The sequence below is a fragment of the Lygodium microphyllum genome, chromosome 14 (assembly GCF_053477565.2).
Source record: "Lygodium microphyllum isolate KBCC chromosome 14, Lygodium_microphyllum_v1.1.10, whole genome shotgun sequence".
NCBI classification, from domain to species: domain Eukaryota; kingdom Viridiplantae; phylum Streptophyta; class Polypodiopsida; order Schizaeales; family Lygodiaceae; genus Lygodium; species Lygodium microphyllum.
Genome location: NC_141148.1, coordinates 133,011,463 through 133,026,483, shown reverse-complemented (window position 1 = coordinate 133,026,483; position 15,021 = coordinate 133,011,463). Strand labels below are relative to the sequence as shown.

Here is a 15,021-nt window from a genome sequence, read left to right as displayed (position 1 = left end):
GATTGAAATGGAGGAAGATCATCGATGAGGGAAACAAAAACATATTGTTTGCCATAACATAGACCAAATGAAGAACAATGACGGTCAGAATGTCCAAGATCTCAAGGTGTATCTTAATCAATGTGTCTCATGTCCTTGCACTCAATGCAAGCTAGCAATCAGATGAAAGCATCGCTTGTCCATAGAACACGTACGACTCTTCGATAAGTTTCAATCAAAGATCATTGACTAGGCGATCTCAAACTTTGAGCAAACTTTGAGCAAACAGTAATAAAAGTATGTATCAATCATGCTTTACATTCACAAAGTAATAAAAAATCATATACAACAATATCAAACATGCGTATGAAATTTGCACAGAGAGGTGACACTTCTTCCTAAGGAATGCACCTATTGTGGCATGTTAGAAGAGTTTGTGGACATGTGATGGATGGAGTGCCTAAGCGGATACACCAATTGGATTGGACATTGTGGACTACACCCTCAATACCAGAGGAGATAGTGGGCCTTTCGAACCTTCCTTCAATCTTGGGAGCTTGAGATGGAGGCAATGATTGATGTATTAATGCTTATGGATGTCGATTCATGTGATCTATTGAGAGGGGAAGAGTCCATACCATTATATGATGGGTCCAAGTATTTCTCTTAAAGACATTGCTTGCACTCCTAAGTGTGCAGGCAAAGTACGAGTGGAGCAACGCGAGTGTGATCGAGTTGTTCAAGTACATTCTACACTCCGTTGATTTTTTCGACTCTATTATAAAAAATACTTATTGTGCACTTCAAGGCTGCTTCTAATTTGTTTTCAAGTTGGTAACGCAATCATATATTACCATCTAAAAATACGATGCTTGAGTCTTGTGATGATGCACGATTGATGTTACAAAAGCTTGACATGGACGACAATAGCATCCATGCATGTGTCAATGATTGTGTGATGTTTCTTGGAGACTATGAGACTATGGATACATGTTCGAAGTATGGTGCTCACATGTATCGACAAGACTTACAAGGGCAAATCATCCCTCATAAGATAGATCCATAAAATGGAGTCCAATGAATATCAGCAGATTCACGCACATGGAGCCACATTGACTCCACCTTTCCAAGCTTTGTGCAGGAGCCAAGAAATCTTTAGCTCAATCGTGCTATGGATGGCGTGAATCCATTTAGTCTCTACTCAACTTTTTACAATGTGTGGCATGTAGTCCTTATTAACTACAACATCCCGCCATGGCTTTCTAGGAAGAAAGGACACCTGGGGCTTTACTATTTACACTTATCAATAAGCCCTTTCTTAGGATTGAGAATGACAGGGCAAGGTATCATTAGGAAAAAATTGGACTAAAAAATTTGCCTCTTAGGGGGTTTCACTCGTTCTCTCTCCTAAAAACTGAAGTCATAAATGAAATTCTTGTAAACTAGCTCCAAATTTGTTAGACCTTAGATATTTACTCATCGAGCTCTTTTTATTGATCAGTACTATTGAGCAATGAGATTCTTCATATTTCAAAAGGTTCCAAATTGATGTTACCCCTTGATGTGATATCCACCCTCCATGGATGTCACATCAAGTGGTTACATCAATTTGGAATCGTTTGACTCACATATAGAATCTCACCGTATGCTATAGATCAATGGAAAGAGCTCAAAAAGTATAGCCTTAGCTTGCTTATCCATGGGCGCTACAAAGTCAAGAACATGGACATCTACCTCCCTCCATTAGTTGATGAGCTCAAGATTTTGTGGGAGGAGGGGGTCGCTGTGGAAGACATGAGCAAGTAAAATGGTTGATAGTCCGCTAAGATATGAGCCATTCTCATGTGGACCATGCATGGCTTTCCAGGATTTGGGGAGTGCTCCGGTAAGTGGGCTTCCGTTCTCATTGGTGATATCAAACATGACTCGTTCAAGTTTGTGTTGACTAGATAGGGGTGTTGTGATAGGTCTAGTTACCTCATGTTATCATGCATGTCCATAGTATGGGCCACAGTCATCTAAAGGTCACGAACCATGAAGAAGATGGTATATCAAGGACATGCCGCTTTCTTGTTGGAGGATCTAAGGGAAGGTTTTCTTGGACAACCTCCAACACGAATGAATGCCCAAAGTTGGTATGAGTTGAAAATGGTCCACCAGGAGTCATATCCAAGCAGAATGCAACAATTCTCAGTTTTCTACAAGTTGCCATATTGGACCCACTTACAGATAAACCATTTGTTGGATCCCATGTATATTTTCAAGAATATGGACAGTTTATTATAGAACCATATCATAGGAAAGAAACACTGTATAGGAGCATGAATAGATTTGAAGGAGGTGGGCAAGATGGAGGCACTTTGGCCATAGTCGAGCACTGATGCTTGCTTGCAACTACCTCATGCTCCTTGGGTCCTGTCCACTAAAGAAGAGCGCATTGTGAGCAAATTATCATGTCTATACAGGTATGATGCATTCCCTCCTCTGGTGTGCTTTTTCTAAAGGTGACTAGCTGTATCAGGGCGAAAATCCCATGATTGGCATAAGATATGTCAAGTATGTCCTAACCTTGATTGCAAGTAGCCTCAATATTTTACTATTTAACATCTATTTGATGTTCACAATGCTTTTCCATTTTTGACAGTTTGTACTACCGATCACAAATGCAGGGTGCCTCACTCTAGAAATACACGAGGTGATTTATAGGTTGTCGAATTTAGTGCAATGGATCTCACAGAAGGAGATTAAGACATTCTCTATTGAGTCTGCATGGTGGGGAGCGGTGAAGACAGTTTGTCTCTTTGAGAAGTACGTGCCTACGAGCATGCTCACGATACAAACTCACCTCCTAGTGCACTTGTAGATGAACTGGAGATTGCGGGACCCATTGTCCATATACAATGGATGTTATGAGCTAGGGCAACCGTTCGGCGAGGTCCACCTAGATTTTTGAAAATAGATTCCGAGAAAAGATGGATGGATCTGCGTGACACATTTGTCCTATTGAGTCATTGTGAACATGTGCACTCTTATATGTGATATTGAACATGTAATATTCTATCTAAATCCCAGACAATCTTGATAGTGGTATGTTGTGTCGTCAACTCCTTAGAGTGCGCAAGTGTATGATGGAAGCAATGTTTCCAGTGTAGATGAGGAGATTATGTAGGTGGAGGGCTCAATATTGTGAAGTGTGGAGGGCAAAGAGGGCTTGGAGCATACAGAGGAGACATGCACGGGTGATGTAGACAAAGAGACAGGAGGCCAAGAATTTTTCGAGAGTGAAGTGGACTCCTCTTTTGGTGGTAACCTATCTACAAACCTTCTAATATATGTCGAGCTTTGCCATGAGATTGCCAGGGGCCATATACCGGGTCATATTTTTATCCATTTGCTCAATTCGTTGATGATTCACTTTGAAGGGTACTTTAATATATGCATTTTAATTGACATCCCTTTTTTTTCAAAGTTATATTGTCGTGCTTTACCTAAAACCTTATATTGATTATGGTAATATCATTTTCTGTTTGTATAGATTATCTTTGACAATACCTAGAGAGCATGACGAGTCGAGGGATGACTAATGAGGAGTTGTAGGAGATATTCACACATATGTCTCTAGATCAAATGGCCCGATTTAGAGATATGGCGGCCTAGGAGCTATCATGTACATCATTAGGCTATTTTATGAGGTCTATTTCGACACACTCTGATGCTTCGACTTCCAATAGATGAGATCAAGGCTCTAAACTAGCCCCAGATGGAGGGAGCGGTTCTCAGGGGTGTTGCGGAGAGATGGATACTATGAGCCCGGGGTCAGTTCCAGAGAGGGTTGCTACTTCTCACTCTCGTACTGCTTCCAGAGAGGGTGGGTCAGGTGGGTGTTGTGGAGGCACCGATGTAGTGTCTTTGTCTCGTCGATCTGGTGGATACTTGTCATATCTAGGATTGTCACACCTATAGGGACATTTACTCCCGTGACTTCGAGTTTCACTCAGTTGTCCCCACATGTGGCATCTCTATGGGTGCTACTCTGAGAGATATTACCCTTGCAGGTACACCTGACATACATGGGTCTCTTGGTTATTCCCAGGAGCATGGTTGCATGTGGGAGAAAACACACTTTAGACATACCCCAATAAGGTATGGATATCTCGTAGATGACAATATATGTGCTATAATCATGAATGATGAGGGGAGGAGGGTGATGTCTTGCATGAGAGAGTTGTATCAGCAAGTATTTAGGCACAACGTTTTGGACCATTGGGAAGAATATACCGGAGGGGAGTAATAACTATGTAGTGGCATCTTTGCATGTGGAGTTTTTTGGTACCTATGGTGGCAGAGAGGTTTTCCACTACTGGGTGGATGATGGAGTGTATGCATGCATACATGCCATATAGATGATCAGACACACGCAAGGTAATCAAGAGTGATGCCTCAAAGCTCGAGGAGTGGCTAGGCATAGAGGAGAATTGGCGGAGAGTTAGGGAGGAAGCCACAAATTCTGTAGAACGATGGTGGCAATAGCGTGAGGCGGCAGAGAGGGCACAATTGGAGTTGTGCATCATTTGGGGAGTGGCAGCTATAGGACTTATTTGGAGGACTTTGTAAGTTTTCTTTTGGTTCTTCTTGCTTTCTTATTTGGAATATCACTTTTACTAACAATCTTATTTCTAACAATGCTATTCTATTTTCTTTGCAGCACTCCATCACAAACCGCAATCCCACAAGTTTGGAGACTCAATATGCAGAGAGACACGGTCTCACTACACTTATCGATAGATTGTACGTATGCAGCGACCCAGTAAGTCAATCCTCTTTCTTGTCGGTAGTCACTAGTTTTTTTTAATGATACATTATGTATAGTGGACTAATGTTTGGTTGTTCATTTTGCAGAGTTTGTTTGATACTCCTTTGCGTTGGGATGAGCTTTCAGATGGCAAGGATCTATAGCACACGGTTGGATTTGTGAAGTGTACATCATCTTCGTTTTTGGTCCTGTAATATATGTAGGCCTCTCCTATATAGCAATCCTTAGATATACTTATTATCATTTGTATAAAATCGCACTTTATGATATTTACAAATAGATTTTCATGTTTATTTTGGCTTTTCTCTCCATGGTTTCATGTAATTTCACGAGTTGTCATCACCAGCCTTGTACTTATTTCATGAATTATCAGTCTTGTGGTTTTAAGTAGTTTTTGCGCATGTCTCAATGATGATTGTGTATCCAATATGTAATTGCTTTGCGCACGTCACTAATTTACTACACACGTTGCTATTTATGTCTCAAATAGCGATGCTATCTCCAACAAATTTGTAGACACCTATATCGACGCTTTTAGCGATGACAGGGGCAATTTTTTAAATGAACATTTCCGTCACTTTGAACGTCGGTATGCTGCTTGTATCTTATGATGAGATGCATGTATAGGTAAGTGAAAAGTATTGCCGTAAGGCAAGATTAGGGGGGAATAGGTTTGAGAATCAAGGATCACTTCATTATAAAGACCCATGTCCAACATTTGCGAGTCTAGTTGTGACATTTGTGTCAATTGACAATCTTCGTTGGGTTGTCATGGTGCAATGGCCCAAAAAGTGGAGAATGCATGTGAGCGGAAGGAGGAGGTGTTCTTCTCCATTCTACAAGCAATAAGGCAATCAACACCCTAAATTGTAAATCGAGGGCAACGAAAACCTTTGCAAGATAGAGCACCTCTATTAAGGCATACATTGGCAAGCAGCCACAAAAGACAATATGATTGCAACACTTGAAACTAGCCACATTATTGTTGTTTGTATGGCTCAAACATAGTCACAATATCAAGACACAACACGACAATAATCTTTAAAGGTCTAGCATTATCGTCGTAAGGAAGTAATAGTAAAGGGGAAAAATTACAATATCGATCATTCACAATAACTAACAACTTCGTGGGTTCAAAGGAAATGACAATTACTGCCCATAAAGGCATCCAAAAGTACACTATGTTTGTTCAGAGGATATATGTGACATCAAATAAAAGAAAAACTAGGTTTGTAGTATAGAAATAAACAATATCACTGCCATAAAGTTACTGTAGCGAGCATAATATTCCCTGCATCATTATAAGCTGACAATGAATGTAATCAAAAGGACACGATCGTTACCACACCAACATCATAGCATCGATATTAATACACAATATGCATGAATAACACACAATAATGAATTCTAAGCATGGATGAAAACTTAAACACAATAAGCTCAAATGCGAGGCCATAAGAAAGGTTTATATGGAAATGTATAATCGAGGCACCCCAAACACCCTTGCAAGTAATACAAGTGTCCCTGAACAACATTTCATGCTTAACAAAGTGCTTGAAATGAAAAGCATGGCAGATCATTGAAATGTGGAGAAGTGGCTATATGATATTGCATTGAATGAGACAAATTCACTGTACGTGAAGGACCATGGGAAAGCACTAGAAGATAGCATCAACATTGGAAAAAATAGTATTCATTATGCCCATAACTTAATGCTTTCCAAGCGAAATAGAGAAACATGATCAAAATACCTAGAGCCGACTATGATGCAAAGCAACCTAATCACAAGCAACATAAATCCATATGCACTCCTCCAGAGTTGCAATGTTGTGAATCAACCCATAGAAATCAAAAGTGCTACTAGTCTATATGAGTGCAATAGTTGTCAGGATACAAAAATTATTGACGAATGGATTCAACAGCGGTGGCAATTATCGTATTGTTTGTTCGATTATGTGAGAAGAAGCTTGTTGAGAGAGAGAGGATCCCTGTGGATTGTTCAAAGCATATAGAAGACCATACCGAGGACATAGTGTTTGCTAAAGTGTGCATATATATACCTGAGTTTTTGAAAAACAGCAAAAAGCAGGCAAAGAAAACAAGGATACAAAGGTTTGGGCGTCGGTCGTGTGCGGCGTTGGCAAACATGCATTTGCTCTCGCAAGCGCGGGGCTTCTGGAGCCCTGCTGTCCGGCCATCGCGGGGCCTGTCCCCTCGCAGGAGAGCTGCTCCTGCCCACACCACCACCATCACCATCTCCACCACCGCCCCCTCCTCCTCCTCGTCCTTCCCCTGCTTCTCTTCTCCCTGCAGTCCTCCTTCTGTTGCCCGACTGCTTGCCCCACAGCTCGCTGTATTGCCGAGGAATTTCTTCGTCCTGTCGGACGAGCTCTCGTGGCGCCCCACAATCGTTGCTTCTGCAGCCTCCTACAATTACAGCCCTCTGCAAAATGAGGCCGAAGATCCATCCGAGCTCGCCAAGCGCGAAAAGGTAGATCCCCTCCCACTGCTGCAATGTTCTCAGTCTGGAATTCGGCTATCATCTGCACGACATTACGTATCACGCATTATGTGCCTATTTAGTTTCTTGTTGTCGAGAGAAGAGTTTAGGAGATATTTTTATTGGACACCATCTTTCCCTTCTACATTGAAGAGGTATTTTAGCATCTGAACAATGCACGCATCAATCATCCTACATTGAGGAGGAAATTTGAAAGCTGAACTGGTTTTTGCTTTAGTTTTTCGTGCAAGATCCTTCTAAGCTTGTGTTTTTATGAAGAGGCATATGTCTGTTAAGACTACTGTGGAAGGCCTTTTTTTTTTTTTTTTTTTTTGGTTGGGTATTTTGAACTGGCTGTTTTCCCCCGCGGGGGGAAGTGGTGTGGGAGGCGGGCACCTGTGTTTCCACCGCATGCATCAATCACCACTTTCAGAGATTCAACGCTAGCACATTCTCCCCCCCCCCTATTTACTCACATTAGGACTAGATGCCTTCCCCATTGGTCACTTGACGTCATTAGATTTGTTTTTATCTTGTGCTTTTTCCACAAACACGAAATCATACGTTTTGTCCCTTGGACAATGATTTGCTGCTTTGGTTGTTGCCTTTGTGCCTTGCAATATTCCCTCAAGTGTTTGCATGGCTAAATGTGAGATTGAAAAGTAAGATTTTATATCGCTATTACTAAACTAATTAGCTGCACTGAGTTTCCATAGCTTTGCATGAATCATATGCATAATTATGTGGCACAGCTAGTTGATATTAAGTCTTAGGATGCCATGGATAAATCACTATAGTTGCACCACAGTATGCTCCAAGGTTGCTCGTGTTTTGTGTTTTAACATCCAACTGCAAGGCTATTCTCAATGTCCTCATTTGTCAAAGCAAGGATGTGCGAGTAGAGATTTTGTGAAGGTGATGGACGTTGTTTAGCTCAAAAGGCCTTATTAGAAATCAAAGGTGTTGATAAAAGTTTGATGAACGGTTAGGGATGCCATGTGAGGAACTTGATGGTATCAAATCGATTTTCATGGTTTTTTTTGGTCCTTGTGCAACTATTTTTTCTAGTTGCGAGTTTTAAATTGTAGAAATTAGACCAACTTAAGTTGAACCCAAATATATTGAGAGGCTTTTTGTTGCAAGTAGAGTGGCATTAGTGTTAGTGTTGTATTGCCATGTGATGGGTTATGAAAAATTGTAGAGTCCTAGGATCTAGTGTAAATAGGATACCAATTTGAGGTGGCACTAGGTACCTTCACAACAAATCTTGTCCAAGTATGGAGGGCCAATGGTCTTTAAAGCTAAGCAAGGGTGAAAGGATGCCAGTTGGTGTCAATGGTGGTCATGTTAGTAGGATTGTTAGCTCATGTGTGAGTCCGTGCATACCTGATGGGCTGGGTACATTTGTTAGGATTTTAGGCATTTTTATTGTGGGCATTTCATGTGGTTTTTGGCATTTTGTGCTAGTTAGCTAGCATTTAGTGTTGGCAGACCAGCTGTTGCTTATGGCTTATTTTGTGCCTATTTATTGGGCTCCTTCTCCTTCTCGGTTATACAGTCATCATCATTCTTGAGGTGGACTTCTTGTTGGAGAGAAGGAGCCGGTGCTAGTGCCCACGTAGCTAGTGACTCATTGTTGTATGCAATTGTCTAGTGTTTGGTATATGGATTCCATTTTCCGAGCACATCTTTGAGTTCTCTTCTTCTGCAGTGTTCTTTTGTTTTCATTCTCTTCTATCTTGTGTTCAACAATTTATTTCAGCACCATTGCTGCACTACTTTTGACATGTATTAGGTGGTAGGATCTAGGTTCTTGTTGCTTGCTTTTCTACCGATTTCAGGTTGACTCTACCTCTTGCTGATTTGGCAATTGCTGCCTTGCGCCATCGCCCTGTCTCTCATCCTTTGAAGGCTGTGTTTTTGCACCAGCTACTTGTGTTTTCCCCGTTTGCTGCATTTACTGCAGATCTACTGTATTTAATGCCGGTTACTCTGTGCAATCTATTGACAATGTTTGTTGGTTGGTTTCAAATTTTTGTAGTTGATTTTTTGTGACCAGCTTGTGAATATTGTGTGTGAACTCTCTTTTTGTGAAGTCTATGCTTTGGCGGGTTGTCTTCTCTCTTTGTCTACCTTCTCTTCTCTTATCTTTTCCTTTCCTCTCTAGATGCCTCCTTTGTGCACTTCCACAAATGATAAGTTACATGGACTTGAATATCTTACATGGAGTGCTGTGATGAAAGCTTGGTTTGTGTTGAAGCGGATTTGGTACATTGTATGCGGAGCTATTCATTGGCCTTAGCATCCTTTTTCTATCCTCGAAGATTTTGATGAGGATAACCGTGAGGAAGTTGTACTTCCATGGGATTCGGATGATGCGCGTGCCCATTCTACTCTTCTTTGATGTATTTCTAAAGAGGTTTTACTGGTGGTTACCTCTTGTAGGACCTCTCCTGAAGTACGACTGAGGCTTTAGATGTTGTTTGAGGCATGTTTCACCATGCGTGTAGTGACCTTTTATGGGCAGCTTTAGTGGATGAAGTTTGAGTCTAAGGATACCATTCAGTCATTTTTACTCTAGAGTTTGATGGAGTGGCAAATGCTTTGAGGGTGCAGACATCCTCTACACCTGTGAGCTTCACACGTCCTTCATGTTGCTTGAGCATGAGGGATTTTTTTGCTTATAGGAGAGGCTTCCATTTCATTATGATTGTATTGTATTAGATCACCCATGACTTGAGAGAGGGTGTTAGCAAGATTGTTAGCTCATGTGTGAGTTTATGCATGCCTAATGGGCTGGGCACATTTGTTAGGATTTTGGGCATTTCTATTGTGGACACTTCATGTGGTTTTTGGCGTTTTGTGCTAGTAAATGCTGGCTGACCAGTTGCTAGTTATGGCTTATTTTGTGCCTATTTATTGAGTGAGCTCCTCCTTCTCCTAACTGATATAGTCATCATCATTCTTCAGGTGGACTTTCAATTGGAGAAAGGAGCTGGTGTCAGTGTCCACGCAGTTAGTGACTTACTATTGTACACGACTGTCTCATGTTTGGTATATGAATTTCATTTCCTGAGCACATCTTTGAGTTCTCTTCTTTTGCAGTGTTCTTCTGTCTTGTGTTCAACAATTTATTTCAGCACTTGTCTATGCTTCCATTGTTGCTCTACTTTTGATAGGTTAGTCTTCTTGTCAGAAGAGCTTGTTGACTCTTGGCCATAGTAAATTGTATTTGACAAGGTTTCACCTTCCCAATTACAATACCATCAATGACATGTTGGTTCAATCATAGTTTTGTTTATTAGTTCGATCACATTTGAATTATTACTAAATGTAGAGTTTACCGAGTTTTTCATCTAGGTACTAGTCTTAGTTTCTACATCCATTTCTTTGGGAGTATTAGTGGTAGTTGTGAATAGAAAGAGATAAAGTGTGAGTGCTTAAGGAACAAATACTAATCTAAAAATGTAAAATTGGTCAAGTATAAGTAGTCCTTGCATGCATGATCGAGCATATCAAAGAGGGCGTTAGGGTTCGGAATGAAAGTCAGGTGATGAGAAAATTCATGTGATTACAAAGAGAGTTGTTGGCCTACGTGTGGAGTAATTGCGTGATTAATTGATTAATCTTGAAAGATAATAAATGAATTAATCGATGCACATTGATACTCAATCACAAAATGAGATGCAATGTGTTAATGATTGAAGGAGTACAATGCTCAAGGCAACCACAATGAATAATGCCACATTTGTGTGCTAGGTATGCACAAAGTGTCTTTTAATAGTAAAATCTAACCCTAAATGGCTTAATCATCATAAGAAACCCTAATTGAAACCTTAACCCTAGTGTCACTAGGGGCAACAACTGCATTTTATGATAGTTTAAATATGTTGAAACCTTCACAATTCCATAGGGGATGCATTGGACGTCGAAGGATGAATGATAGAGTGTGGAGGAACAACCTAATAGGCCAAAAGAATGCCATAAATGACAATAGGCCAGCCAACATTTAATACTGGTCAGCCAATAACAAATGCCAAAATAATCATACTGACCACTAAAAATGTCTAATATACTGAGTAATTCCTAGTATAGCCCAGACTCACACATGAGTTGACTAGACCACTAACACCCTCTCTCAGATCATGGGTAATCTGATACAATACAATGATAACGACTTATCATAGACGATACAACAAAGACCACTAGAATAGGACCATGGATACCCAAGTAGTCGGTGATCAAGCCATCACCAAGCAGCCTTGGAGAGAACTTGATTGTTGATGTCGATCATACCAAAACTTGAAAATTGAGAATAATCATAACACCTCTTTGTTTGTCATCAATGCCTCGTAGTAGCATACATGAGCAGCCGGTTGAAAATGCCTACGGGGCCTGGGCATACATAAACATGGATTCTCCGCCTTTGGCCGAGATCACCAAAGTGTTCCCTCATGTGAGCTTAGATGAGGAGTCAATTCCGCTCTTTATCAAGAAACAACCTATCATGAACTTGGATGTCAATCCCAACCCCAAGAAACTTGACAATGTGTTAGGGAAGTCCCTCTTTGGAATCTATGCACCTATATACCTATATAGATGAGGCTCACGTGGCCCATCTCACCCCCCTCTCACACTCCCTCTTCAGCACTGGAGAGTCATGAGGGATGACCGCATCACTTGCACTAAAGCAAAAGGAGGGGTTGCCAAGCTCTTCTTGTGATCTGAAGAAGATGACCCTTTCCATGCCTTAGACTTGGCCATGATCCGACTCAGAGTTAGAGTCAGAGTTAGAGGCGGCAGATGACTTGGTGGAGGAGTCCATATCTTGCTGCTCTGCTTGTGTTTTAGTGAAGCCGCTAATTGCTTGCAATCCTTGTGCAAATGTTTCTTCTTACACAGTGATAGCCGTGGGCCTTTGACCTCTTCTCCCTGTCACCCCTCTTTGAAGTTATAAGCGCCTCATTGGAACCACCATACTGGGATGGAAGCCTCCCTTGTAATCGTAAAGACGTTGAAACTAGCCTTTCTTCTTCGAAAGGGAGGTAATTCCTTGATTAATCACTAAATTACAGCAATCAACAAATGATTATAACTTGAAATGTACAAATTACTTTAATAATCTTGGACATTGGACACCCTGTTGGCCCCAAAACTGGCACCCCTTTCGGTATTTCTTTAACTTGATTGCTAATGGAATGAGTACAAGTTGAGATTCACAATCTCCTTTGCTGTTACAAAAATCCTCTCTATTGTAGCAACAATCAACAATCAATTTGGGCCAATTGCCCCTTGATTTTTCACCTAGGACTTGCACAAAAGAAACCACCAATTGGCCAAATGTTGTCCCAAATTACAATGAATGGGCTGGCATTTGAATTCCTTGACAATTACACAAATTTCAGGTATTGAATTCAATATACAATGTCTTCACCAATTGGCACAGGTCCGGAGGTGGCTGTCAAATCCTAATTTTTGCAGAAATTTAGGGTTTACAGCAGAGATCTCTCTGCTGTCCACCAAATTTGGCTGAGATTTACTCAAAATTTTTGAGAAATGCTGAGATTTTTAGAGAATGGGTTGGAGAAGGTGACAGAAACACAAGATGAGAGAGAAATTTGATTTTCTTTGCAAGAAAACCCTAAGTTCTGCTTGCGGCCTGCTCTAGTCTGCATTTAATGCAGCCACCTATTGCCAGACGCCTCCAAGATGCTGTCACCTAATCGTAATGCTGTTGCCAGCCCTTGGAAGGTGACTTCTTGTTGTCCCTTGTCTGTTGACGCCCTCAGATGGTTGTCTTCTGCATCAAAGGCTGTCCTCTAATCAAAAAATGGACCTATAGCTCTCTCTCTCTCTCTCTCTCTCTCTCTCTCTTCCCCCCTTCCCCAAAAGTTGTAAACTAACTAAATGGTCAGTCCCCCAAAAACGTTTTCTCAGTTTGGATGGGCATTCTTGCCAAGTGGCAGCCTTCTAAACCCATTTATTAGCATTATCCAACCATTTAATTAATTTTAAAAATTAATTTCAGCACTTCTAACCTTGCCCAAAATTAAATATGGCCATGGATAATTAAATTGGCTAGGCCATTTGCAACATGGAGTGGTCGTCAATCTCCGTTGACCCTTAGCTTGCCATTAATTAGTTAATTAATGCTAGTCCCTAGTATCATCACCGACACTCATTGGCCAAAGCACTGCCCCAATCCAGTTGGCATAACTTATCACAATTTTTGCCTTTGATACCCACTGCATCCTCAGGGCCCTTGGCTTGTTACTATGGAATATATGCCATGTGCATCACATGTGCTTAAACAACCTTGCAAATTTGATTAATAACTTAATCAAATGTTATTAGCAAGATTAGAGCATCTCAAAATTTAATGTCCTTGTGATAGACCTCCCCCTTGAAATTCCTACAATCGTCCTTGATTGCACTGCATTGTGCCAAAGGAAAAGCATATTGCACAGGAATTTCCATAAGGCATCATGGTCACAACATTGCGCACTATTGTCCAACCATGCTACATGCCCCAAACTTGTTGGAAATTTCCAGCCAACATGTACATAACATAAAATTGAAAATCAGTCTAGAACTGTTGCTAGAAACTCATTGGATGCATCCATGACTCATGGTTGACTATCAACCATAGAAAAGCATCAATTTAGCATAAACCATGGCTAAAACTATCAATGGCATTTACTAACATGCTATTGTTCATGGAACTTGTTGTGAATCATTGAAAACCGAGTATAATCTGATCTCTTGCTGATGAGAGAATTGAGTACAAACTGTTGCAAATGTGACCCCCAAATTGATCACAAACTCATTGCAAAAATTAACCAACAATTAATGCAAAAACTGATCCCAAAATTGACCATAAACTGAGTTGAAACTGATCATAATTTTTGTTTCAAAATTGAGGCAAAATGCATGCCAAATTGATCATAATCTAATGCAAAAGTATAGTTCCAGTGCTCGGGTGAAACTCATACTCATTTTGCATACACCTCACAATGACTAGTATACTAAGTAGTGACATCATGGCAAACATACTGTCAGCACAATATCTCGGATGCACTTTGATTAAAAAGCATCTAGGTAAAGCTGCAACAACTAAGGGTGGTTTACCAAGTCATCCTTCTCCATCCATTTTTTATCCATTAGTGAATACTTTTGAAATTTCACTAAGCATCTTCTAGAAACTTTAGCTTTGACCTTTCTTTTCTTATGTGCGAAATTTTGCTTGGGTACGAAAGTCTCATCCAGCTCCTCAATCTCAGGTTGAATTTTAGTAGACGTATTCTCTGGCACATTAACAAATTGACATGAAAGTATGCAATGTGTTGTTGTAAGCAAACTCAACCAAGGGTAAATATTGCTCTCATCGTGTCTTGTGGTCTGAAACATAGCACATCAAAAGATCTAACATTGTGGAATTTGCTTCCTCAGATTGATCATCTATGTGCGGATGGAAGGATAATGAGAATTTCAACATGGTATCCATATTCTCAAACAACCCCTTCCAAAATAAACTGGTCATCCGAGCTCGATCACTAACGGTTGACTTTGGCATACCATGATACTTAAAGATCTGTTACATAAACAATTGTGCCATATGATGAGCCTTTATTTTTAAACTCACCGGAATGAAATGTGCTTGTTTGCTAAACTTGCAAATGATAGTCCATATCCCATCATTTCCTATAGGTATCCTAGGAAGCTAAAAAAT

At 40.5% G+C, this 15,021-nt stretch overlaps 2 protein-coding genes across 2 annotated transcripts in view; both read left to right on the top strand.

The window, feature by feature from the left end:
• The window catches only part of LOC148026132 (uncharacterized), a 416,526-nt gene extending 411,741 nt beyond the window's left edge, over positions 1-4,785 (top strand). The window contains exon 7 of the transcript XR_015693190.1: positions 4,685-4,785. The gene's annotated coding sequence lies outside the window, so the exon portion shown is untranslated. The remainder of the gene's footprint in view (positions 1-4,684) is intronic.
• Positions 4,786-6,854: 2,069 nt separating this feature from the next.
• TIC21 (translocon at inner membrane of chloroplasts 21) overlaps positions 6,855-15,021 on the top strand; it is an 87,196-nt gene continuing 79,029 nt past the window's right edge. Inside the window, exon 1 of the mRNA XM_087693400.1 lies at positions 6,855-7,283. Within this exon, the coding sequence (XP_087549526.1) occupies positions 6,939-7,283 (345 nt within the window). The 5' untranslated portion in view covers positions 6,855-6,938. The remainder of the gene's footprint in view (positions 7,284-15,021) is intronic.